Genomic DNA, 23,519 nt, shown 5'->3' on the forward strand with positions numbered 1-23,519 from the left:
ATTTATGTAATCTACATATGATTTTTAGAGGATTCACAGGTGAATCTTGTGAAGAGGAAAACAAAATAAATGACTGTAATATAGTGTGATGAGTGAGGTAATAAGGCCTGTAGATGAAGAAATAGTCGTATTTGGGACATTGGGATAAAAGGATAATTGTTTGAAAGGCCTCAGTGAGAAAGAGAACCGTCTGGAGGTAGAAGAGGTCAGCTCAGGCCAAGGCGGTGGGAGACGAGAGCGCCCACTGCACCGCGTGTCCGGCTGTGGCTGATGGGCCTGTGGGGCCAGAGTTCGTGGGGAAAACACCATGCCCAAATCTAGCACTGCACAGTGGCTATTTAGAGTCTATGTCACCTGAATTCTTGGCACTTTCAGTGGTAGGAAATCTTTGTTCAAAAGAAGTTGCTCAGGAAATGTTACTCTTACACATGGCTGGTTAGAGTGGAAGTTGGTACAACTCTGGAGAGCAGTCTGGCAGTATTTCTCACAGTTAAATTAAATATACCTTTTAACTCAGAAGTTTCAATTCCTGGAATTTAGCTATTATACTTATAAATGTGCAAAATGACATATAGAGATATGAAAGGATATTCGTATAGTATGACTTATAGCAAAAACTTAGAAGCATGCTAATTTCATTAACAGTGATTAAGTAAATTAGGACATGTGTAAAATGGAATATTGAATTGCCTTAAGAAATGAATTGTTTGGGTGTATACACACCTAATGGGTGCGGTGTGCACCGTCTGGGGAATGGACACACTGGAAGCTGACTTGAGTGGGGCAAAGGCAACACATGTAGCCTAAACAACTACCCGTAATATGCTGAAATAAAAAAAAAAAAAAAGAAATGAATTGTTATATATTTACAGACAAAGAACAAATCACCAAAATATATTAAATGACAAAACCAAGGTATATATTTTTATGCGCACATGTTTTTAATATGTATAGAATATCCCTTAAAGGATATACAAGAGGCTGCTGTTTGCCTCTGGGAAGGGAAGCTGGGTGCGCCAGGGAAGGAGGGGGGGAGAATTTCTATATAATTTCCTGTTAAGCAGGTTTTTGAACAATTGTTATTTTGTTTTTGTCCCATCCTTTGCCTGTTGGGCCAGGCGGAGCAGCCTGCTCAGGAGGTACCAAGCACGCCCTCATCATGGATGAGGTGGATGGCATGGCAGGCAACGAGGACAGGGGAGGAATTCAGGTAAGGAAAGTGCCTTATTTTTGCAGTTTTGCTGTGGATTTTTAGATTTTTAAGACATTATCATGCGCTGATACTTACGGCAATTAAGGCATGTTGCTGAGGAAGTTTTGTTTTTATTTTATTTTTTAGTAGCATCTCAAGTGTTCTGTAGCTGAGGAAGTTTTTAAAAGCTAAAATACATTGTGTGGTATTTGTTATTTTTTAAATAATTATTTTTGTGTTGCAAATTTACCTTTCAGGAATTAATTGGCCTGATAAAACATACCAAAATTCCCATTATTTGTATGTGCAATGATAGAAATCATCCCAAGATTCGCTCTTTGGTTCATTATTGTTTTGATCTTCGTTTTCAAAGACCTCGGGTTGAACAGATTAAGGTATGATGATTAAAACTTTTTTTCCCTTCACACGATCCTATTTATTTACGGGTCAGTTTTTAAAAGTACCTGCTAAATATTTTTAAAATGTCTGATTATGTTAGTTTTTAAAAAATCATTGAAGATTCCTCCTCTTGTCAATTTCAGGGTGCTATGATGTCTATTGCATTTAAAGAGGGCTTGAAGATCCCCCCTCCAGCTATGAATGAAATAATTTTGGGAGCCAATCAAGATATCAGACAGGTAAATAAATATCTATTGTATGACAGTTGTTGATTCTTTTGAATTGATGCCTTCAACCTTCCAGGGAGGGGGGGAGTAGCAGTGTTTTCCCATCTTGACATTGTCTTATTTGTGATTCCTTTAGGTTTTACACAATCTCGGTATGTGGTGTGCAGGAAATAAGGCATTAACCTATGACCAGGCCAAGGCTGATTCTCATAGGGCCAAAAAGGATATCAAACTGGTAAAATAAATTTCCATTTCTGTTACTTTCTCAAGCCAAAACACTTCTTGTTTTGTAGGTATTAGCTTAATAAAAATAGTTATTATAGTTCCTTGATACACCTGTAGAACACATGGATATTTATAGTAAGAGCTATAGATAAGTGCTAAAAGTGTTTCTATTTCAAATGAATTTCTCCCCACAGATGTCAATGTGTGTTTTATGCATTTTGACAAAGGGATAAGTTTTAATTTATACTCATGCTCAGTTATAAGTGACTTTTCTGGAGTTTCTTACATATGGCTTCATATTTTGAATGGTTTTGTACTCTTCAGAATAATGTTTCAGTTGGTTTAGTTTAATAATCTCTCCAAAACTAGAGGTCTATGTTAATTACCTCTGTGTTCCATTTTACCTAGTCACTAGTCAGAGTTTATTATTAGAGTAATGATTAAGCCTCTTTTTTAAAAAAATTAATGCACTTTATTTTTTAGAGCAGTTGTAGGTTCATAGCAAAATTGAGTGGAAGGTACAGAGAGTTCCCATGTACCCACCGCCCACCACCAGCCATGCACTACCTCACATCCAGCACCGCAGTGGGCCATTGTCACAGTCAGTGAACCTACGCTGGCACATCATTATCACCCAGAGTCCATAGTTTATATTAGGGTTTACTCTTGGTGGTGTACATTCGATGGCTTTTGACAAATGAGCAGTGACACGTGTCCACCATTCTAGTATCATGCAGAGTAGTATCATTGCCCTAAAAATCCTCCGTGCTCTACCGATTCAGCCCTCTCTCTCCCTCTTAATCCCTGGCAACTGCTGATCATTTTATTGCCTCCATAGTTTTGCCTTTTCCAGAATGTCCTATAATTGGAATCATCAGTATGGAGCCTTTTCAGATTGGCTTCTTTCGCTTAGTCATATGCAATTAAGGTTCCTCCATGTCTCTTTATGACCTGATAGCTCATTTCTTTTAGTTGTTGACTAATATTACATTGTCTGGATGCACCGTGGTTTATTTGTCCATTCACCTACTGAAGGACATCTTGGTTGCTTCCAACTTTTTGCAATTGTAAATAAAGCTGCTGTAAACATCTGTTTGGAGCTTTTTGGGTAGACATAGTTTTCAGTTCATTTTGATAAATACCAAGGAACGTAATTGCTGAATCATATAGTAAGAGTATGTTTAATTTTGTAAGAAACAGCTTAACTGTCTTCCAAAGTGCCTGTACCATTTTGCATTCCCAACAGCCATGAATGAGAGTTCCTGTTATTCCACATCCTCACCAACATTTGGTGTTGTCAGTGTTTGGGATTTTGTCCATTCTAATATATGTGTCCTTCCCTCTTTTTAGGGCCCGTTTGATGTTGCCCGGAGAGTGTTTGCAGCTGGAGAGGAGACTGCTCATATGTCGCTCATGGACAAGTCAGATCTCTTTTTTCATGACTACTCCATAGCACCCCTCTTTGTGCAGGAGAACTACCTACACGTGAAGCCCGTGGCTGCAGGGTGAGTGCTGAGAGCTAGTGAGGGGTAGGACTGTGCCCTCCCAGCACCGCGGAGGCCGCATGCCTAGGAGGGAGGGACCTGCTGTGTGGATAGCAGTGTAATCCAGACTGGTTCTTTCCCGCAGGGGTGACGTGAAAAAGCACTTGATGCTTTTAAGCCGAGCAGCAGATAGCATATGTGATGGTGACTTAGTGGACAGTCAGATCCGGAGTAAGCAAAACTGGAGTCTTCTGCCCACACAGGTAATTAAAGTGCAGACTCTGGTTTAGTTAAAGAGAACAAAACATATAGCTTTGAGCGCCTGTGAGCACTTGAAATACCAGGCAAACAGTGTGGCCCTTATGGCAAAAATACAGTCTGTTAACAGATTAAAATACTTTATGGTCACCACTGTCTGTTTCTTAATCTGGCCTTATTTTCAGTGTTTCAAAAATGTTTTTATGGGCCGGGCGTGGTGGCTCACGCCTGTAATCCTAGCACTCTGGGAGGCCGAGGTGGGCGGATCGTTTGAGCTCAGGAGTTCGAGACCAGCCTGAGCAAGAGCGAGACCCCATCTCTACTAAAAATAGAAAGAAATTATATGGACAGCTAAAAATATATAGAAAAAATTAGCCGGGCATGGTGGTGCATGCCTGTAGTCCCAGCTACTCGGGAGGCTGAGACAGGAGGATCCCTTGAGCTCAGGAGTTTGAGGTTGCTGTGAGCTAGGCTGACGCCATGGCACTCACTCTAGCCTGGGCAACAGAGTGAGACTCTGTCTCAAAAAAAAAAAAAAAAAATGTTTTTATGTAAATGGACACATGGAAATAGGAAGGTTAGATTTTGGTTTATAAGTAAGATGGGAATCAAAAGATTGATTTGCTCTGTTTTACTTTAAGAATCCTTTTTTGGGGGGAGGCGGTGACGCTCAGCTCCCCAGGTGGTCACTGAGTAGCTCCTCCTTGACAAGTGCAGCCAGGGCAGCTCAGCGCCCGTCTTCCTGATACGTGGTTCTGATTTTCTTCCTTGCCAAAGAGATGGCCTTATATTGTGAACTGTATTTAGGTGGATAGCTTTAACTCAAAACAGAGTTTGGCAAACATTCACGTTTGGAGTGTTATTTGTATATTTACACGGGATTGTTGGCCTGAGTTACAAGCAAGGGGCTTCCAGGATGCCGGCCCTTCTCTTAATTCTTCCCACACATTGCTTGCAAACAGAAACCAAAAACTCATTCTGGAGATACAGAATCCTTTGTCTTATGTTTTAAAAGTTTTTATTTGTCTTTACTTAATAGTTGTACCTTTTTCAAGACCATTGAGATAAGTTAAAAAAAATTATTGTACCATGAGAGTTTATCCTGAAGAAATAATTTTTTTTTTTTGAGACAGAGTCTCACTCTGTTGCCCGGGCTAGAGTGAGTGCCGTGGCATCAGCCTAGCTCACAGCAACCTCAAACTCCTGGGCTTAAGCGATCCTACTGCCTCAGCCTCCCGAGTAGCTGGGACTACAGGCATGAGCCACCATGCCCGGCTATATCCTGAAGAAATAATTTTAAACACAGGAAAAGCTTAATGTATAAAAATATTCCTTAAAGCATTAGTTCTAATAGCAAAGAATTAGAGAAAATCTCCATGTCCAGGAACAGGAGAATGATTGTGATAAATCCCCTTGATGAAATATTATGCAGCCTTTGAAATTATTTATAAAGATTATGTAATATGGGAAAATGCTTATGAGGGAATATTATTAGAATAAAGCAGGATATAAAATTTATGCAGAATACGATTCCAGCCTTTGAAAAGGAAAAACCCTAGACATAGAAGACATTCATCTAAGGATACATTTTTTTTTTTCTCTCAAGTGCCAGTTTAATTGATTCTCTAATTATTAGACTTTCCATGCCTTAATCTACCTGTGCTATCAATCGCTTATGTTGAAGACCATCTTACTCTTAAGCTAATTTTTTGCTGTGACATTGGCATCCCTGAGACAGCTGGCGTGTTGAGATCAGTTGGTTGAGGAGGCTGAGTTGGCATGAGGAGCTCTGAGGGCCAGAACATGTTTTGGACCCAGGTGTGTCCTGCAGTCTGTTGTCATCTCTGGGAGAAGTTTCCCATACCAGCAGGTCAGACACAGGGAAGGGCCTGACTGCCCTGTAAGTGGGCACCCAGGACAGTGTTCTCCATTTTCTGTAGACTGCCGAGGAGTCACCAGCTGCTAAGGAAATGTACTGAATATAAATTCTGGACTGCAATTGATTTTTTTTTTCAGGCCATTTATGCCAGCGTTCTTCCTGGAGAGTTGATGAGGGGGTACATGACCCAGTTCCCCACCTTCCCTAGCTGGCTGGGGAAGCACTCGTCTACAGGCAAACATGACCGTATTGTTCAGGACCTGGCATTGCATATGAGTCTCAGGTAGGTGGGATTGTTCCATTTCTGGCATTTTATTGGTGTGCTGTCTTCAGCTTTTATCCGATAGGGATGGCAAGAGTCAAAAGATTTATGTTTTAGTTTTGATTTTGTTGCTCACTAGATAAATGATCCTGGATAAGTTCCTTGTATTTTATGGGCCTGAGTGGTGTTGTCTGTGATCACTATAACATTTGTTTGAAAGATACTTTGGAGAGTAAAGCCAGATGGTAGGTATCATCATTTTAAGATAAATTTTAAAGACTATATAAATATGAGGTAGTGCTATTATTTATGGTTATTGTGACTATGCCTATTATTTGTAGGAATAACTTCTCAGCTTCAGAATAATAGGAAAAAATTGAACTATTTAAAGAAATGAACTAGTGGTTTTTTTTTTTTTTTTTACCTATTCTAGTGTTAATTGACCTACCTATTTGGGAAGAAGAATACAGTTTAGCATGTAACAGGAGGAGGCCACTCAAGTAATTGACAATGTGCTTAGAGAAGTTTAGGGAAGTTTAACACATTAACTGCCATGTGAGTTGTATTTAACTCACGCTAGTTTTGAGCCCGGGGCCTCATGAAGCGTATGTAACTCACACGTCTCTTCATCTTGGGAGCCCTGTAGTACACAGGCAACACACGCTGCCGTGCTGTGGCACACGTTACGTGATGGGTGGCCCCTGGGCACAACCCTGCAGTTGGTTCGTGAAAATCTTACTTGATGTTCTTACTGTAATAATTAATATTGATGATTTAATTGCATGTAATTCATGCACAGAAAATAAAAAAATAAATTTTTCATTAAATTAGAAAGGATTGTTTTGTTTTCAAAGTTTTTATCCTATTTTTGTAATAAAACACTGTGGCCCTAAGGAAAAAAATTTTTTCTCTAGTGTGAATGTGTTAAAAAATACTAGTATTTTGTACAGTTTTGTTAAAGTTCAGAAACTTGGACAATGTGCATGCATGCAAATATTAAGTAAACTTTAGGGATTCATATTTAGCTATGAAGAACTACTTGAATAATCTTAATTCCCTTTCTGGTCCCTGGAGAAAATATTAATATTTGATCCCCAGATCCACCCTTAACTTTTGGTTAGAGCTGAACTGAGCAAGTGTCTTTCTTTTGTTCCTGTAAAATTCTACTTCCTACTAAGGTATAGTGTTTTTTGCCACCCATGTGTTAGTTTTCTATAGCTGCTATAACAAATTACCACAAACATAATGGCTTGAAGGTACACAAATGTATTGTCTCCTTGAACATTGTCTCCGTGATCATACTGGATTATCTGGGTGGGCCCAGTGCAATCACGAGGGTCTGTGTGAAAGGGAGGCGGCAGGGTCAGAGTCAGATTTGCAAATGCTCCTCACCTGGCTTGGAGTTGGGGAAAGGGACCATCAGCCGAGGAAAGCGGGTGGAAATTGGAAAAGGCTGCATTTCCCCTTGTCTTCTCGCTGGCTGGCTGAGTGCCTGCCCCTCAGCTCTGCTCCCTGCCCACCAGTTTCAAAGGTCCTGTGTCCCTCTGCCCTAGGGACATCCCTCTTGGATGCTCCCGCTCTGTTCCTGGTAGACTTTGAGCCCTGGACTTGCCTGTTGTTTTAGGGCCGTCCTATTGCATGTCTCTCCTCCTCCCCGCGTTAGACCAAGCATTTCTGGGCTTAGGAACTGATGCTTACTTATCTAGCACGTAAAATTGCTCAATTAATATTTTTTAACCATATACAGGACATTATTATCAGCAAGAACTTTTATAGTAAATTTCAGATTTTTTAACTAAATGAAGAGCTTCCTACTTTTTAACTCTGATCAAGCCACTGAACTTTTATAGGCCTCAGTTTCTCTTCAGTTTTAAAAAATAATGTAATTTTATTATTAGTTCTTCACTTTTGGGGGTCATAAATTATTTTGAGAATCTGAAAGCTTTAATCTTTATTCTCTCCAAAATGTACAAGTACACAAATAATGTAATTTTAGGGGAATTACAGATTCCTGAGGTTACAAACCCTTGATTTAGGTATGTTAGATGGCATCTTTAGACTTTTCTAGGTTTAATGGTCTGTGATTCTACTAGAAGATGACAATATTGTAACAAATTACAAGAGAATAATTTTAGAAGTGGTCCCACGATTTCCGTGGGTGCTGTGGCTTAGGGAGTTGCATTACTTCTCTTCAAGTCCTAGTGTGCTTGATTATGGAAGACCAAATCTAGAGGAAATGGGTGAAATTAAAACAATTTTTAAAAAGTCTTTGTCTAGGTAATAGAACAGTTACGGGGGCAAGGTTCTAGACTTCTCACCAGAAGAACTATGTGGCTTCTTATAGTTCAGACATTCAGTTACCTGAAGACAGGAGTAGGACCCATAGGGAATTTGTAAAGAATCATTTCTTTTCTGATTCTAATGTGGGTTCTAACAGCTTTTGAGGTTTCTTGTTTAAAATATGTATACGTATAATTGCTTGGTTTGAAGGAGGGCTCAGCTGGGTTGGAAAGATTTAGGATGGTGGCATTTGAAATAGTGTTTTGTTCAGTTATAATATTTTCTGTCTTTAAGAAGTGACAACATTTAAGAGAGAAAGAGAGTAACATTCCAGTTAGCAGCTCAGAGACGTTCCCTGAGTAGTTCACTGGCCAGTGTGGATCACTTTTTGATTCTACAGGAACATTCTCTGTAGTTTTCTTAGATTTGGGGAGAACTCTGCCCTAGAACTGAAGATTTCAGAGTGACACTGTCAGGAACTGTGAGGGAAGCATCAGATGTAATTCTGTCTGTTACGATCGGAGACCAAAAGGTGTTGCGCACACGCGTGTAAGAAGTGGCGGTAGCACTTGAGGCAGGAGGTTTCATTGCCTTGACTGATGCTTTCAATATTTGGAACTTGGAACGGCTGGTCTCTATGGCTGCGATACACACGGACATAGAAACACGGCTGTTGCCGGGGCCTTGAGAGCAGGCTGGAAATAGAGCTCACATTGGTTTTTCAGTCGCTGATCCAGCTAAGTGGAAAGTTCCCTTTGAGCACATTGGCTGTGTCCGTCCCCCGGCGGTGTGGTGCCAGACTGTCCCGCGCCGCTGGCTGGGAACCAGTGGGCGCGCGCCGGGCGTGACACCAGAGCGTGACACCAGCCGGACGAGCTCTGCCTGGTTAACCCGGTGCTGACAGGCGCAGTGGGACTGGCGCTGGATCGCCGCTGGTGACCGTGTGTCTGCTTCGGTTTCAGAACTTACTCCAGCAAAAGGACTGTGAACATGGACTACTTGTCACACATGAGGGACGCGCTGGTACAGCCCTTGACCTCACAGGGGGTAGAAGGAGTCCAGGATGTTGTCGCACTCATGGACTCGTATTATTTGATGAAAGAAGATTTTGAGAATATCATGGAAATTAGCAGCTGGGGAGGCAAACCTAGTCCCTTTTCCAAGCTGGATCCCAAGGTAAATTGTGTAACCTACTTGTTCTCTGGCACCTGGTAATCACCAGGCGTGTACTAGGAGACTTCAGAGATGTTTTAGCTGCTTTAAAAAAAGGTTAACTTTTTTCCTCCCTTTAATGCTCGTGGCTTCCTATGGCCTATGCTGTCCAGAGGTACCAGTTGAGTACAATAATAAGAGTAGACTTCTGGGTTTGACTTTACAATTTGTATTTTTACCTTTGCTTCATGCTCAGTGGAAAATCAAAAAGTGAAATCTGAAGAACAAATATAAGCGTATTCCCTATAGGGGTAGGGGATGAACCTGGGGAATTAGAGGGTGAGGTGTGGCGCTGGGGATGGGTCATCAAAATGAAAGTGTGCTTACTGGCTGAGGATTTTTATGTTTCTTTTTCTTAGTCTACTTCATCTGTAGATTCAGTGTTTATTCCAGTTGGGTAAATCTACTCTGTAATAACATATCTCCTCTTTTCTTTTTGTAATGAACACGAAAAACCTAAAGTGATAGGATAGGAATGTGTAATATCTAACGGCTCGCTCTGGTGCCTGCCTGCTGGGCGCCGCTTTGGAAGACACGTTCTCTGAAGTTTGCCCTCTCTACAATTCTGACCTGGCTTCGTGGTCGCCAGTAAATTCCCACAGCAGACATCTAGTTGTTAGAGTTCATGGACTAATTCTGGAATTATGTTTAGAAGCTTGAAGTTAAGACTTTTCAAGTTACTTAGTATTTTGAAGTAACTACTATTATTGTGGTAAAGGTAACTTATGTGTTTTGTTGTAATTAAAGGCCAACTTGTATTAATACCTAACTTTGCTTATTATTTTGTTAGAAATGTGGGGAGTGTTGAATAGATAGAAATGATGACTACAAGTGATTTTTTTTTTGTTTGCCTAAAGCTCCCAAATACTGATTATTAGTCTTTTCTGAGTCGTGGGCTCTACTAAGAATGTCATGAAAAATATGGAACTTCTCCATAGAAGAGTGCATATACTTCTATTTACGTGTATATGCATATTTTACAAAGAGTTTCAAGGGGCTCCCCAGAGTCTCTTAAAGCCTTTAGGCCTGTGAAGTTGAAAAGAATTGTTTGGCACTTAGATTTTTAAAAAACGTCCTCCATTCCTTTGATATAGGTGAAAGCAGCCTTGACAAGAGCTTATAATAAGGAGGCCCACCTTGCTCCATATTCACTTCAGGCAGTGAAGGCATCTAGACACAGCACGGGCCCATCACTGGATTCTGAATACAACGACGAGTTAAATGAGGATGACTCTCAGTCTGATGAGAAAGACCAAGATGCTATAGAAACTGATGCCATGATCAAGGTAGTATGTTAAGCTACAGACGGGAAGCCAAAGAGTAGATGATCTTTTCTTGTATATAACTCGCCTTGGGAATAATAGGGCCTATTTGGCAAGCAGCAGAGTAAGTTGAAAATACTTAAATGTTTTTTGCTTATCATGGTTGAAGGTGGAGCAGGTAAAGATTTCATTTTTATCAACAGCTGCTTATAGCAGTGGAAGAGCAAATAGCAAGAAAATAGGCCGTCATGTTGATGGCCATATGTCCTGTTAGAAAAAGTAACGTTTTTATTTATTTGGCCATTGGTATATGCTTTCTTATCCACAGACACACATTTCCACAGCACACTCAAGAAAAGCAGTCTGTAACAAAACCATTTCTCCCTTCTGTTATTTGTGCTTTGCTCCAGTCTTGGAACTGCCCATGGAAGTTTCTCAATGCAAAACATCCTTGTCTTTGCTGGGAAAGACTAAAATTATTATAGTTTTGGGATCGGCCCACTGTTCACGGCGAGCTGGGGCAAAGGAAGCCCCGTCTGCGTCCTCTCTCCTCGCCCCTCGCCCCTCGCTTCTGCTGCGTGTGCAGGGCCGGGACACGCCTTCTCCGTGTGGCCTCGTGGCCGCACAGGTTGTCTCCCTTTCCTTTTCTGCCCCTTCACACAATGACCGTGTTCACATAAATAATCTGAAACTGAAAGGAAATTCTATGTTTTACCTCTAAGAAATTGCCTTCCATGGGCAACATGTCTTAGTTCTAGATAGCTTGTCAGTTTTCACTGCTGGCTTTTAGAGGCCGTAACTAGCCCGGTTGTTGCTTGAAAGCTGGCTCCCAGGGGTAGCAGTAGTCCAAGATTTAGATGTTTGCACCCTGTCTTCTTTTTAAATTTAGTTGCAGGTTAAGATTAGAGTCATTACAGAGATGAACTTATTTCATTTATTCATAAATACAGTTATTAACTATTTTGTGCATCCTTTCCTCCCAAACAGAAAAAGACAAAATCTTCAAAGGCTTCAAAACCGGAAAAAGACAAGGAGTCCAGAAAAGGAAAAGGAAAAGGTTCGAAGAAATGAAACTATTTTTCACTACCAATAGCCACTTTTTACTCACCCTCCTGACCGGTCTAGCTGGTTTAAAGAAAGCCTTGTTTTTCCCAGAGCAACCATGTTTTAGCACAATGGTAAGGCCTGGCGGTCCTATGGCAAATCAGGGGCGACACAGCTAGAAGGACGTGACCAGCAGGCTCACGCACCTCTTATAGAGGCTCACGGGACTGCTCGGGTCCTCGCCGTCCTGTCGATCCAGTCCGATGCTGTGCTTCAGCAGGGCTGTGTGTGACTGGACCCAGAAACTGTGTGGGCTTTGGAGGCAGATTTTAGTGAACAAAGTAAGCCTGGGAGCAGTGGCACTAAGGTGTCTTTTGTAGGCTTAAGAATTTATCCTAGTGGCCTTTATAGAACCAATGCTGATTTTTTAAAAAAGGTAGTGCCTATTATGTGGTGAAATTTTGTAAATAAATAATAATACGAAACCGTCACCACCTAGAACTGGGTATTCTTTGTACATTGTCAAATATCTCACAAAGTATAAATCAGGAATAAAAATGCTCCACATGATACATGTACAAATTCTCAAGATTTTCATCGTGTACAGCTAAATATTGCGTTGGTATATTACTTTCCTTATTAATTTGCAAATGATCGGATTAAAAAAGCATGCTATATTCCTTACTAACCAGCTGTGTGAAACATAGCGTTGGCGGTGGGGGAGTCAGAACTCCGGTTCCCGCTCCACCCTCTCTGCGCACGACCACGTCTGCTGTGAGGAGGCTTCACAGAGGGCCCGGCGTGGGGACTGCAGGATTGTCAGACCTTCTCACCCTGGAACCTTAACCCATCAGGGTCAAAACAGTAGGGCCCAGGCTGGGTTAGATCCTCAGGGACAAAACTAACACTGGCTTTTTTGTTTCCTTTGTCCCTGGGAGGTCTGGTCACGTCCTGTGGTTGATTCCACAAACCTACTGGAACTTGAGATTGTTACTTGTCACTCTGCCTGTTGAGTGGCGCCGAGGCTGTGGATCTAGCCTGGAGTTTAGGTGTCGGCTATTTTGTAGTCTTGTCAGTAAATGCTCAGAGGTATGTGCTGCTTCTGTGAGGTATATGCTAAAAGGAATGTAAATAAGGGTAGTATTCCCTGCCTTTAAGGAACTGATAGTCTTGTTTAGGAGATGAGATCTAAATTTCTTGACACATTTAAAGTGTATTTACCAGTGTGAAAAATGCCCATGAAAATAAAACATTGCCTTAAGCCTCAGCCTACTGAGTCATGCCCTTCTCTTTGTTAAACTCTGGCTTGAAACTGTTGTGCTTCAGTGAAGGTTTCCTCACCAGTGTGAGGATGATTTTTTTATGCATATTCTTCCATTTCTGTTACTTTTGGATGTGCAAGTCATGTCTCCCTGAGTACTCTGTACACACCAGGAAAGGGACTTAATCTCCTCACAGCACAATGAATGTTGCTCTTCACTTGTTCGTTATGATTTTGTTTTTAATTTTAAAAGCTCAGAACACAAGACTGGCATAATATGGGTATAAAATAACATTTATTATAGACTTAGAAATTGTAAATATGCTCTTTAACACATGAGAGTGATAACAGGTCTGTTTGATTCCTCTTTGAAGCCGTCGTGACTATGAGGTGACCGACTGAGGCTACTGGGAGCTGGGAGGTGGTTCCCAGTGGTTTGGGTATGAATCTAAATGCTCTATACTGGGATTGAATCTTTATTGCAGCCACTCGGTGCCACACATCTTTGTAGCATAAAACTGCATACTTGCTCTTTTCGAGTTCCATTGAGTCTGGCCATTTTGCTATTTATCACAAGTCATTCAACTTTATCCCTCATCCTGTTGCTGGGGCCATCCTGTAGAGTCAGATCATCTGGGGCATTCAAAGTTGAGTGACTCATTCTGTCAGCTGTTCAGACGCTGGTGACATTTTCAGACATTGCTCATTTGGTGACATTGGCCTTGGATTGCAAGGAAGTACGCGCTCCCCTGGAGAGTGTGCGTGTGGGGTATATTTACGTGTGATATGGGGAAGGAAACTTCATTCGGCCTCGGGGAAGATTTCAAATAATGTATGTTTTCAGGGGAAGTCAAAGGGTTAATTTTGTGACAGGAATTCCATAGTATGCAGTGTAATGACTCAGCAGATACAAGCTTATAGTTTCACTCATTCCTTCAAAGATTGGTTTTACTGATTTTTGATGTTTCAATTCTGGGACTGCTTCTCCTAGGTAGCCTTGATTTGTGTAAACTTCTCATTTCGAGCTTTTTAAACTGTTAACTGTATTGCCCAAACTTGACAGTGCTTCAAAGCTACCATCCTTTATCTCTTTGGTCTCAAAAAAAAAATTTTTTTTTTTTTTTTTTTTTTTTTTTTTTTTTTTGTGAGGCAGGGTGTGTCTGTCTTTGTTGCCAGGGCTAGAGTGCAGTGGTATCAGCCTAGCTCACAGCAACCTCAAACTCCTGGGCTCAGGCGATCCTCCTGCCTCAGCCTCCTAAGAAGTCGGGACTACAGGTGTGCACCCCACCACTGTGGGCTAATTGTTCTATTTTTTTATAGAGACACGAGGGTCTTACTAAGTTGCTCGGGCTGGTCTAGGACTCCTGAGCTCAAGTGATCCTCCCACCTCGGCCTCCCAAAGTGCTAGGATTACAGGCGTGAGCCACCGCGCCTGTCCTCTTTTGTATCTAATTCCAGGAAGACATTACACATGTTTAGTCAACAATTTTATTTTAAAAGCAGTATTTCAAAATATAAAAGTTATCAAAACGCTGAATATTTACAATTATGTCATAGGTTACTAGTAACAGTGCAGAGCATAGAATATGTAAGAAAGACTTTGAAGAGGAAATATACAAAGTACAATGAACAGCAAGTTAGACGGCACTGTTTTCCCCTCTACAGAGCTGAAAGTGCCGACCTCGGGAGGTCACCTTTGTTTCGTTTTTCTGTATCCAGGAAGAACCATTTCTTCTTCGTCCTGTGGAAAAATGCTTTCTTAGGAGCATCATACCTAGAAAGGACAAACGAAACACGTGCCTTTAGAAGGGTTTCAAGTAATGAGTGGCATTTATTAATAGTAATAAAGCCAAGCATATTAAAAAGGAGTTTTTACTCGTCTCTGGAATGTGGAGCATTGTGGCAACGCTACATTCCAGTTAGAAATCCCCAGTCTGTATGAAGTTTCGGTACTGGCCTTGCGACTGCCAACAGCCGCGTGGGCGCGCCGAGGCGCTACTACACGGTGAGGACGCTGACAGCAGCCACCTCGCTAGGAAGAATGAGAACGTGCTAAGTGCTCAGCAATCCGTAGAGGGAAAAAGTTTCCTGAAATTAAACAGCTAAGGGTTCTTTGTTTACAAGGAGTCAGTGAACATTAGCTTCAACCAATATTCACTATATAAGACAACATAGTGAGTTTTTTTTTTTGAGACAGGGTCTCAACCATCCGCCCAGGCTGGAGTGCAGTGGCTGTTCACAGGCGTGGTCGTAGCTCACTGCAGCCCCAAGCTGGGCTCAAGCGATCCTCCTACCTCAGCTTCCCCGAGTAGCTGGGACTACAAGTGTGCGCCACTGTGCCCAGCTGTAGTGACTTTTTCAAAAGATAGTGCATAATCGTAACTCACTGAAGACACATCTGCAAGGAGCTATGATGTACCATGGTCTTAGGTCCTTGAGGTTTTCTATGAGGTACCATCTACTTTAATGCAGGGATGGTGTTTGGAGAGGTGCTGTGGAGGTTTATTAAAAACATAAGGTTCTACTTTTGAAAGTGGCAGAGATACAACTATTATCCAGATAATAGTTATAAGCTTGGGACAAAATCTGAAATCCACTTAGAAGAAAGGTCAGTGAACTTGAAGATAGATAAATTACCCAATATGAAGACAAATAGATGAAAATTTAAGAACTTTAGTGACCTAAGGAATATCAAGTAGTCAAATACAGATATAACTAGAGTTCAAGAAGGAGAAGTTAGATAAGGGACAGAAAAAGTATTTGAAGAATATACAGTTCTCACAATGTCCAAATTGAACGAAAAATAAACAGGCTGGGTGTGGTGGCTCACACCTGTAATCCCAGTGCCTTGGGAAGCGGAGGCAGGAGGATCACTTGAGGCCAGGAGTTCGAGACCAGCCTGGGCAACATAGTAAGACCCTGTCTTTATAAAAACTTAAAAAGATTAGCCGGATGTGGTCACATGCCTGTAGTCCCAGCTACTTGAGAGGCTGAGGCGGGAGCACCCCGTGAGCCCAGGAGTCGGAGGAATCATGCCACTGTACTTCAGCCTGGGCAATAGAGCAAGGCCTGTCTCTATGTATTTTTTTATTTTTTTGGAGACAGAGTTGCTCTGTTGCCCTGGCTAGAGTGCTTTGGCATCATCATAGGTCACTGCAACCTCCAACTGCTGGGCTCAAGTGATCCTTCTGCCTCAGCGTCCCAAGTAGCTGGTATTACAGGTGTGCAAGACCATGTCTGGCTAATTTTTTTCTATTTGTAGTAGAGACAGGGTCTCACTCTTGAAATCCTGAGCTCAAGTGATCCTCCTGCCTCGGCCTCCTAGAGTGCTAGGATTACAGGTGTGAGCCACCACGCCCTGCCAAGTATATTAACAATCTGAAAACTGACGATTAAGAGAATGTCTCAAATGCAGCCAGACAGAAAACAGTATATATAAGGGAACAGTGATTGACAGATGATATTTGGAGACAATGATATTGATATTTGGAGATTGTCTCCAATGACATTTGGAGACAAATATCTTAAAAGTGCTTTGAGAAAAATTATCAACCTAGAATTCCATATCAAGTGAAAAATATCCTTCAAAAATGAAGGAAAATAAAGACAGAAATAGTCACCAGCAAAGCTGCAGTTGTAAGACATATTAAAGGAAGTTCTTCAGGTTGAAGGGAAATAATACCATATGGAAACCTGGATTCAGGAAAGCAAGACGAACATGGGATTATAAATATGTAGGTAAATATAAAGCTACATTTTTTTCTTGTAATTTCTTTAGAAGACGTGACTGAAGAAAAATTACACCATTGTATTGTAGGAGTTATAATGTGTACATATGGATATATGTATGTATGTGACATTAACCAAGTAAAAAATTTTGCAAAGATATATAGGTAAAAGGTTAATAGAAGAATCAAATGAAATACTAAAAAATGTGATTAGCCAAATAGAAGGCAAGAAAAGAGTAACAGAACAAAAGCAGATAAGACAAATAGAAAAAGCAAGTAACTAAACCACCTGATAACATGAAACAAATTACAACAAAAGAACATTACAGACCAATATCCCTCCTAAACGTAGCCACATCCTGTGTGGTACTTTTTTCCTCTTGAGTTTGAGCAGGGCTTGTGAAAATGCTGTGAGAATAGCCGTATTAGGTTTTATTATATGATAAAGATGAAGGGATTTTATTAAGGCCCCTAATCAGTTAGCTTCGATTTAATCAAAAGAGCTTATCCTGGGGGGGTCTGACCTAGTCAGTGAGCCCTTTTTAGGAGGGTCCAGACTCTCCCTGAAGGCAGAGCCTGCTAGCTAGAGAGATGCTCTCACGCTGGACTTGATGCGCAGCTGCACGTTGCGGGGAGGGCCGTGTGTCAGGAAATTGCTTCTAGTTGCTGAGGGTTTCGGTCCTCTGGCCATAAAGAACAGAATCCCACCAACGAACAGTGAGCCTGGAAGGAGCTGTTCAAGCCTCAGATGAGACTGCAGCTCCCACCAGCATCGTGACTGCAGCCTTCCGAGACCCTGAGAAGACCCAGCTAAGCACGCCTAGACCACCGACCCATAGAAACTGAGACAGTAACTGCCTGTTGTTTTAAGATGCTAAATTTGTGATAATTTGTTACATAGCAACTAATGAGTCCCAATCCTAATTTGAGCAGGCTCGTAAATAGATTTGACAAGCTGATTGTAGAATTTTATATAGAGATGGAAAGGATTTAAGAGTATCCCAAATCATCTTGGAAAAAGTGGCAAGTTGGAAGACCCACCAAACCCGACTTTAAGACATACTAAAAAGCCACAGTAATCAAGATAGTGTAATATTAAAATAAGGGAAAGATACAGCATTGGCAAAGAAGAGAGGGTCCAGAAATAGACCCACACTGAAAACGCAATTGATTTTTGACAAAGGCACTCAAGCAGTTGGGGAAAGAAGACTAGATAGCCCTTTGAGGGGGGAAAACAAACAAACAAAAAAAAACACCTCTTTCTCACACTGTAAACAAAAATTATTTCAAGATGGATCACAGACCTAGAGCTGCTAGAAGAAAACAGAAAAATATGTTCTGACTTGAGTAGGCAAAAAAAAAAAAAAAAAAAAATTTTTAAGCTAGGATGCAGAAAGCAATAACCATAAAATTTAAAAATTGATAAATTATAATTCATCAAAATAAAAATCTGCTCTTCAAAAGACACCATTCAGAACAAGAAAAGGAAAGCCATGGAGTCGGAGGAAATATCTTCAAAACATACCTGACAACTTGTAACCAGAATATATAAATAAAGAACTTGTACAGCTCAAAAAGACAGCCGCCCAGTGCCAATGAGGAAAGAATAGTGTTTTCCACAAACGGCACATACACAAAAATCAAATGGATCAAAGACCTAAATGTAAGAGTGATAACTATAAAACTCCTAGAAGAAAACATAGCTGTAAATCTTCATTACCTTGAACCAGGCAATGGTTTTTTAGATAAGACACCAAAAGCACAAGCAACCAAAGAAAAAAGTAGATAAACTGAACTTCATCAAAACAAGATACTTTTGTGTGTCAAAAGACACCACTATCAAGACAGTGAAAAAACCCACAGAAAGAAAATATTTACAAGTCATGTACCTGGTAAAGAAGTTGTATCTAGAATATGCTAAAGAATTCTTCAAACTCAACAATGAAAAGACAACCCAATTAAAGAAGTGCACAAAGGACTTGCATATCTTCAAAGAGACACGCACGGCCAAGAAGCACATGAAAAGATGCTCAGCATCGTTAGTCTGAGGGACACACAAATCGAAACCAAAGTCAAACACTTCACGGCACTAGGATGACCATACTCAGGAAGGCAGACACCAGCAGGTCCTGGCCAGGGCGTGGAGAAGCTGCGGCCCTCACAGCGCGCTGGCGGGGACGTAGGAAGTGCAGCTGCCGTGGAGAGCGGCTTGCAGCGGCCGAAGACCAGCAGAAAGGCCTGTGGGGCTGCGACGCAGTGATCCCAGCTGAGGCGGCAGCGAGGGTCTTGTAGGCCCTTTGCTCTTGCAGGTGCAACAAAAGGCCACCAAGAGAACCAGATATACCGGAGACAAAGCACTTGCTGAAACGGGGTGGCATTAGTGGGCTATTTGTCGCCTCTAATCTCATGTTGAATTTGATCCCCAAGGTGGAGGTGGGGCTTAGCAGGAGGTGTTCAGGTCATGCAGGTAGATCCCTAATTAATGGCGTGGTGCCCTCCCCGGATACTAGTTCACCTGAGAGCTAGTTGTTTAAGAGAGCGTGGCACCTCCCCCCACCCTTGCTCCTCTCTCCCCTTCACCTGCCGCCACGAATGGAACCTTCCTGAAGCCCTTGCCAGAGCAGATGCCAATGTCACGCTTGCGCAGCCTGCCCAACAGTGAGCCGGATAAGCCTCTTTTTTTGTAAGTTACTCGGCCTCAGGTATTCCTTCATAGCAACGCAAAACAGACTAAGACGGGTAAGTGTGCCGCGGACCCAATGCCATCCAGGGTGGGTTTCTGTCCTGTCCAGCTGGGGGTGCAGACTGCGAGCGCAGGGTGTGTGCCCGGCGGGTGCCCAGACTTCGCGGAGCCAGGCTACGTCGGCGACGCTGTGTCAGGGCTAATCAGTCTTACTTTTCCCTTCGTAAAAGAATCTCCTGGCTTCCCAGCTAGAGGCTGTATTTCCCGGCCTCCCTTTGCAGAAGGTTTGGCCGTGTGAGTAAATTCTTGCCAATGGAATGAAGTGGAAAGAGTATGTGTTGCTTCCATGTGACAAAAATGAGATTTGGAAAGAAAAAGAAATGGAGATTTTTTTTTCTTTCTTTTTTTTTGGTAAATCTCTGGAAGCCAAAATTTTTACAATATATTTTTTCCTGAATTATATCATAGAACCTAAAAAAACCCCCACTCCACTTGATTAGCTGGCTCTAGTTTTAGTAGCCTGATTAAAAAGAACTCCATGTGATTTGATAAAATAGGTTCCAGTTGGAATCCGTGATGCTGCTTGGCCAAACAACTTTTGTCACTATGGAAACTACAATACCTGCATTTTAGCATTTAAGAAAATACATCACAGGTTTGTTGTCAGAGTGTTCAAGGCTGACAAGTTCCGCGATGCACAGAAAGGAGCCAATGCCAACATAAAGGGCGTGTTCGCGTGTTCCCGCCGAGCGGGGGCGAGGGGGGGGGCGGCACGTACCTGCCGCGGTGCTCACGGCTCCACCTCCGCCCGCAGGTGCTGGGTGCAGTCCGACAGCTTCCTCAGCTGAGTGCAGTTTAATCTTTCTGAGCACATAGGACACGTGCTTTCAGTGTTTAACATGCTGTGGGGGGGGAGAGAATTAGAGTAAATTAAATACACGCTGTTCCTTTTACCTTTGGGTTACTCTGATGTGAAAAACAAGTATTTGCTGTTCACACCTCTCAACCCATGTTCATCGTGCAGTTTAAGAATTAGAAATATTCAGTCTCATGCAAGATCCTTTTTAAGGATAATGGTCTCAAAGGTCATAGAAAGTTCTTTCAAGACAACGATGTGGGTCTTCAGAGATCTTTGGGAACATGAACAGATATAAGTACACTTCAGAATACAGGGTGGTAGAGCGAAAGGCCCAGTTTAGACAGACCTGTGCGGCTGAGGGAAGGACACACTCACGTCTTAAACTCCGAGTACAGAGCAGGGAAGTCGCAGTGTGGACACACTGTCCAGTCATCCCTCAGCATGTGTCGACCCTAGAAACAGTACATTTAGGAGTGAAATTCATCTTTATCTTTATCTTAAAAACCCCTACCATTATTCAATTATAACAACTGAATTACAGTTAAAAGACCTCTAAATTATAAAATTAATGATATTTCACATGAGTAACTGACTAGAAAGATGATGGCATTAAAAGGACTAAAGCTAGATTTTACTTATCAGATTCATATTTAAAGGAAGAATAATCTTTAGTTTTGTAACATCATTACCTGAATTTATTTTCTTTTAAAATAAGGCCCGGTAACAATCTGACATATTAAAGTTTTCTGATAATGGGTCTTGATATTACAATAAAAACTGCCACTTATTAAGTGGGACGGCATGCCCGGCATCGTCCTACGGCCTCCTGCGTGTTACCTCGCCAAGCCGCAGTTGATCTCAGCGGGAAGGCGTCACCACAGATGAGCCTAGCAAGGGACAGCAAACTGCACCTGGTTATGGAGCCAACGGTGGCAGGAAAAGAATTTGAGCTTGAGACCGTCTGAGCCCCAGCCCGCGCCGCACCTGGCAGCGCTTTCACTGAGATGATCGTGTGCTCCGAACGTGACTTTCACCTTGTTGACCGTGAAATGATAACGAAATGCTAAATGTTGCAGGAAATTTGAAGGGTAAGATTATTTGAAAAGTGAAGAGGAGACCGACTTACATCAAGTGTTAGAATGGGTTACAAAGATATATGCAAAGAAAGGGAAATTGTTATAAAGAAACTTACTGTTGCGATGCAATATGGGATGTTGTTTTTACATCCAGGACAGAGGAGTTCACACTCTGGGAGAAGAAATTCGCAGAATGGACACGGAGTCGTGGCCTCTTCTGCCTCAGATGTATCGGGTCTCCTGTGAGGAAGAATCACATGTTATTTAAAAAACACTTTATTTCATGTAATGTGGATGGCAAAGAGAAAGCGTATTTGGAAAACTAGGAACACGTGGCACACCTACTTCTTCATGCTCACACCGTCAGCCCCTGAGCCAGCTCCAGGGAGGAGGAAGAGGATTGATCAGCGTCTAGGGCATTACACGGGCCACGTTTGGGACTTGGAGTTCTCAGCACACTAAATGGCAGAAGACATAAGTCTTCTGTCTCCTCTCTTCCTGTGCCACTGGAGTGCTGAGCTTCCTCAGTCTCTCCCTTCTGTGTAGGTGAAGTGGAAAAGGCTAACCACAGCAAAGTGCTGCCCAGTAGAACCTTCTGGGACAGTAGAAATGTTCTAATTTCTACTGTGCTAATATGGTCGCCATGAGCCACATCTGAGCCCTTGAAATATGGGTCATGTGAGGAACTAAGTTTTGCATCTTATTCCATTTTAATTAATTGAAATAGCCACGTGTTGCTAACAGGTACCATACAGGACCACATAGCTATAAATTACTCATGCATGGGGAGGGAATGACTAGCAGCTCTTTCAAGCTGGAGCCTAGGCCTGGTACTAAGCTTGAGTAAATATTATCTTGCATTTTCTAGTTACTTTCTGCCCGCCTCACTCTCCATGCTAGCAGGTATGTTGGGTCAGACTGATTTGGTCTGAAGCTACTTAGGTTTAAAAAAATGGGGTGTTCTGGCTAGGTGTGGTGGCTCACGCCTGCAATCCCAGCACTTTCGGAGGCTGAGACGGGAGGATTGGTTGATGCCAGGAGTTGGAGACCAGTCGCTACTCACATAGTGAGACCTCATCTCTACAAAAATGAAATAAAATTAGCTGGGCATGGTGGCCTGTGCCTGTAGTGCCAGCTATTCAGGAGGCTGAGCCAAGAGGATCGCTTGAGCCCAGGAGTTCAGGTTGCAGTGAGCTGTGATCATGCCACTGACGTTAGCCTGGGCCAGAGAGTCAGCCCTCTTAAAACAAAAAAATAAGGAAAGGAGTGTTCCACGTAGCCCTCTCCAGCTTAGAGTTCTCTGCCAGAGCCCAGCTAACGTGTTACTTGCTTTCGTTTGCCACTGCCAATTCAATCATCTGTCTTGGCTAAGGTCTAGATCAAGGTTCAGGTAGAGCTGGGTCTCCTGGTTATAAACCCAAATGTCATCACTACTCTGAATAAGTGCTAGTTTAAAATTACATGATTGCAATTAATTTTTCCTTTTGTAAATGCTATTGCTAATTTTTCCTAGTTTTCGTTTAGAAAAGCAGGCCACTTACTGCTTTCCGAGGGGAGGGCAAGCCTTGTGTGCCTTTGGAGCTGCACAGGATTTGGCAATGAACTCTGCTGCCATTGGGCTGTGCTAGTGTGAAGGCTCCTACACTGGGAACATTCACTGTTTTATTCCTCCCCTTGTGGCAGACACTGCCTACCCACATGACAGCCATCTCTCTCCTCCTTCCTTGCCGACAGAACTCTGCTTTGCAGCTAGAAGTACCGTGTGGCAGTACTGGCCGCGGAGGTGAAGATGGAAGTCCTGGGGATGGTGCCTTCCTAAATAAAAAGGCAAAGCCTCCTTCAACCTTTAATTTCCCTTTTTCTTCCCGCCTTGAACGGGCACGTGATGTCTGGAGGTGCGGCAGATGTCTTGCAACTATGAGGAGGAGCACTCTATGCTATGGATGGCAAAGCTGGAAGACAAAGGGATCTGTGCTTGGTGGCATCATGACACATAGCCCTGGACTGTGACACCTTGTGTATGAGTCAAATAAATACTGACTTGGCCGAGCCACCGATAGGTTTTCTGCCGCTTGTAGCTGAACACGATCCTGATTGCTACTCCGTCCACTTTCTTACTGAGCCTGCGCATTCGCAGCTTCGCTTCTAACGACACCTTTGAGAAATGTGCTTAGACAGCAGACAGGGC

At 42.3% G+C, this 23,519-nt stretch overlaps 2 protein-coding genes across 5 annotated transcripts in view; one reads left to right on the forward strand and one right to left on the reverse strand.

Annotated features, from left to right (window-relative positions):
• Positions 1–12,988, forward strand: part of RFC1 (replication factor C subunit 1) — a 69,378-nt gene extending 56,390 nt beyond the window's left edge. For all 4 annotated transcript variants that reach the window (XM_069495295.1, XM_069495296.1, XM_069495297.1 and 1 more), the window contains 10 exons: positions 1,119–1,210; positions 1,450–1,587; positions 1,735–1,830; positions 1,955–2,053; positions 3,394–3,548; positions 3,673–3,790; positions 5,802–5,947; positions 9,169–9,382; positions 10,513–10,704; positions 11,668–12,988. In XM_069495295.1, the coding sequence (XP_069351396.1) occupies positions 1,119–1,210; positions 1,450–1,587; positions 1,735–1,830; positions 1,955–2,053; positions 3,394–3,548; positions 3,673–3,790; positions 5,802–5,947; positions 9,169–9,382; positions 10,513–10,704; positions 11,668–11,751 (1,334 nt within the window). In that variant the 3' untranslated portion in view covers positions 11,752–12,988. The remainder of the gene's footprint in view (positions 1–1,118; positions 1,211–1,449; positions 1,588–1,734; positions 1,831–1,954; positions 2,054–3,393; positions 3,549–3,672; positions 3,791–5,801; positions 5,948–9,168; positions 9,383–10,512; positions 10,705–11,667) is intronic.
• Positions 12,989–14,523: 1,535 nt separating this feature from the next.
• WDR19 (WD repeat domain 19) overlaps positions 14,524–23,519 on the reverse strand; it is an 86,224-nt gene continuing 77,228 nt past the window's right edge. The window contains exons 34-37 of the mRNA XM_069494082.1: positions 21,448–21,571; positions 20,631–20,707; positions 20,175–20,298; positions 14,524–14,759 (exon numbers count right to left, since the gene is read on the reverse strand). Coding sequence (XP_069350183.1) covers positions 20,187–20,298; positions 20,631–20,707; positions 21,448–21,571 — 313 coding nt within the window. The 3' untranslated portion in view covers positions 14,524–14,759; positions 20,175–20,186. The remainder of the gene's footprint in view (positions 14,760–20,174; positions 20,299–20,630; positions 20,708–21,447; positions 21,572–23,519) is intronic.

The sequence above is a fragment of the Eulemur rufifrons genome, chromosome 19 (assembly GCF_041146395.1).
Source record: "Eulemur rufifrons isolate Redbay chromosome 19, OSU_ERuf_1, whole genome shotgun sequence".
NCBI classification, from domain to species: Eukaryota; Metazoa; Chordata; class Mammalia; order Primates; family Lemuridae; genus Eulemur; species Eulemur rufifrons.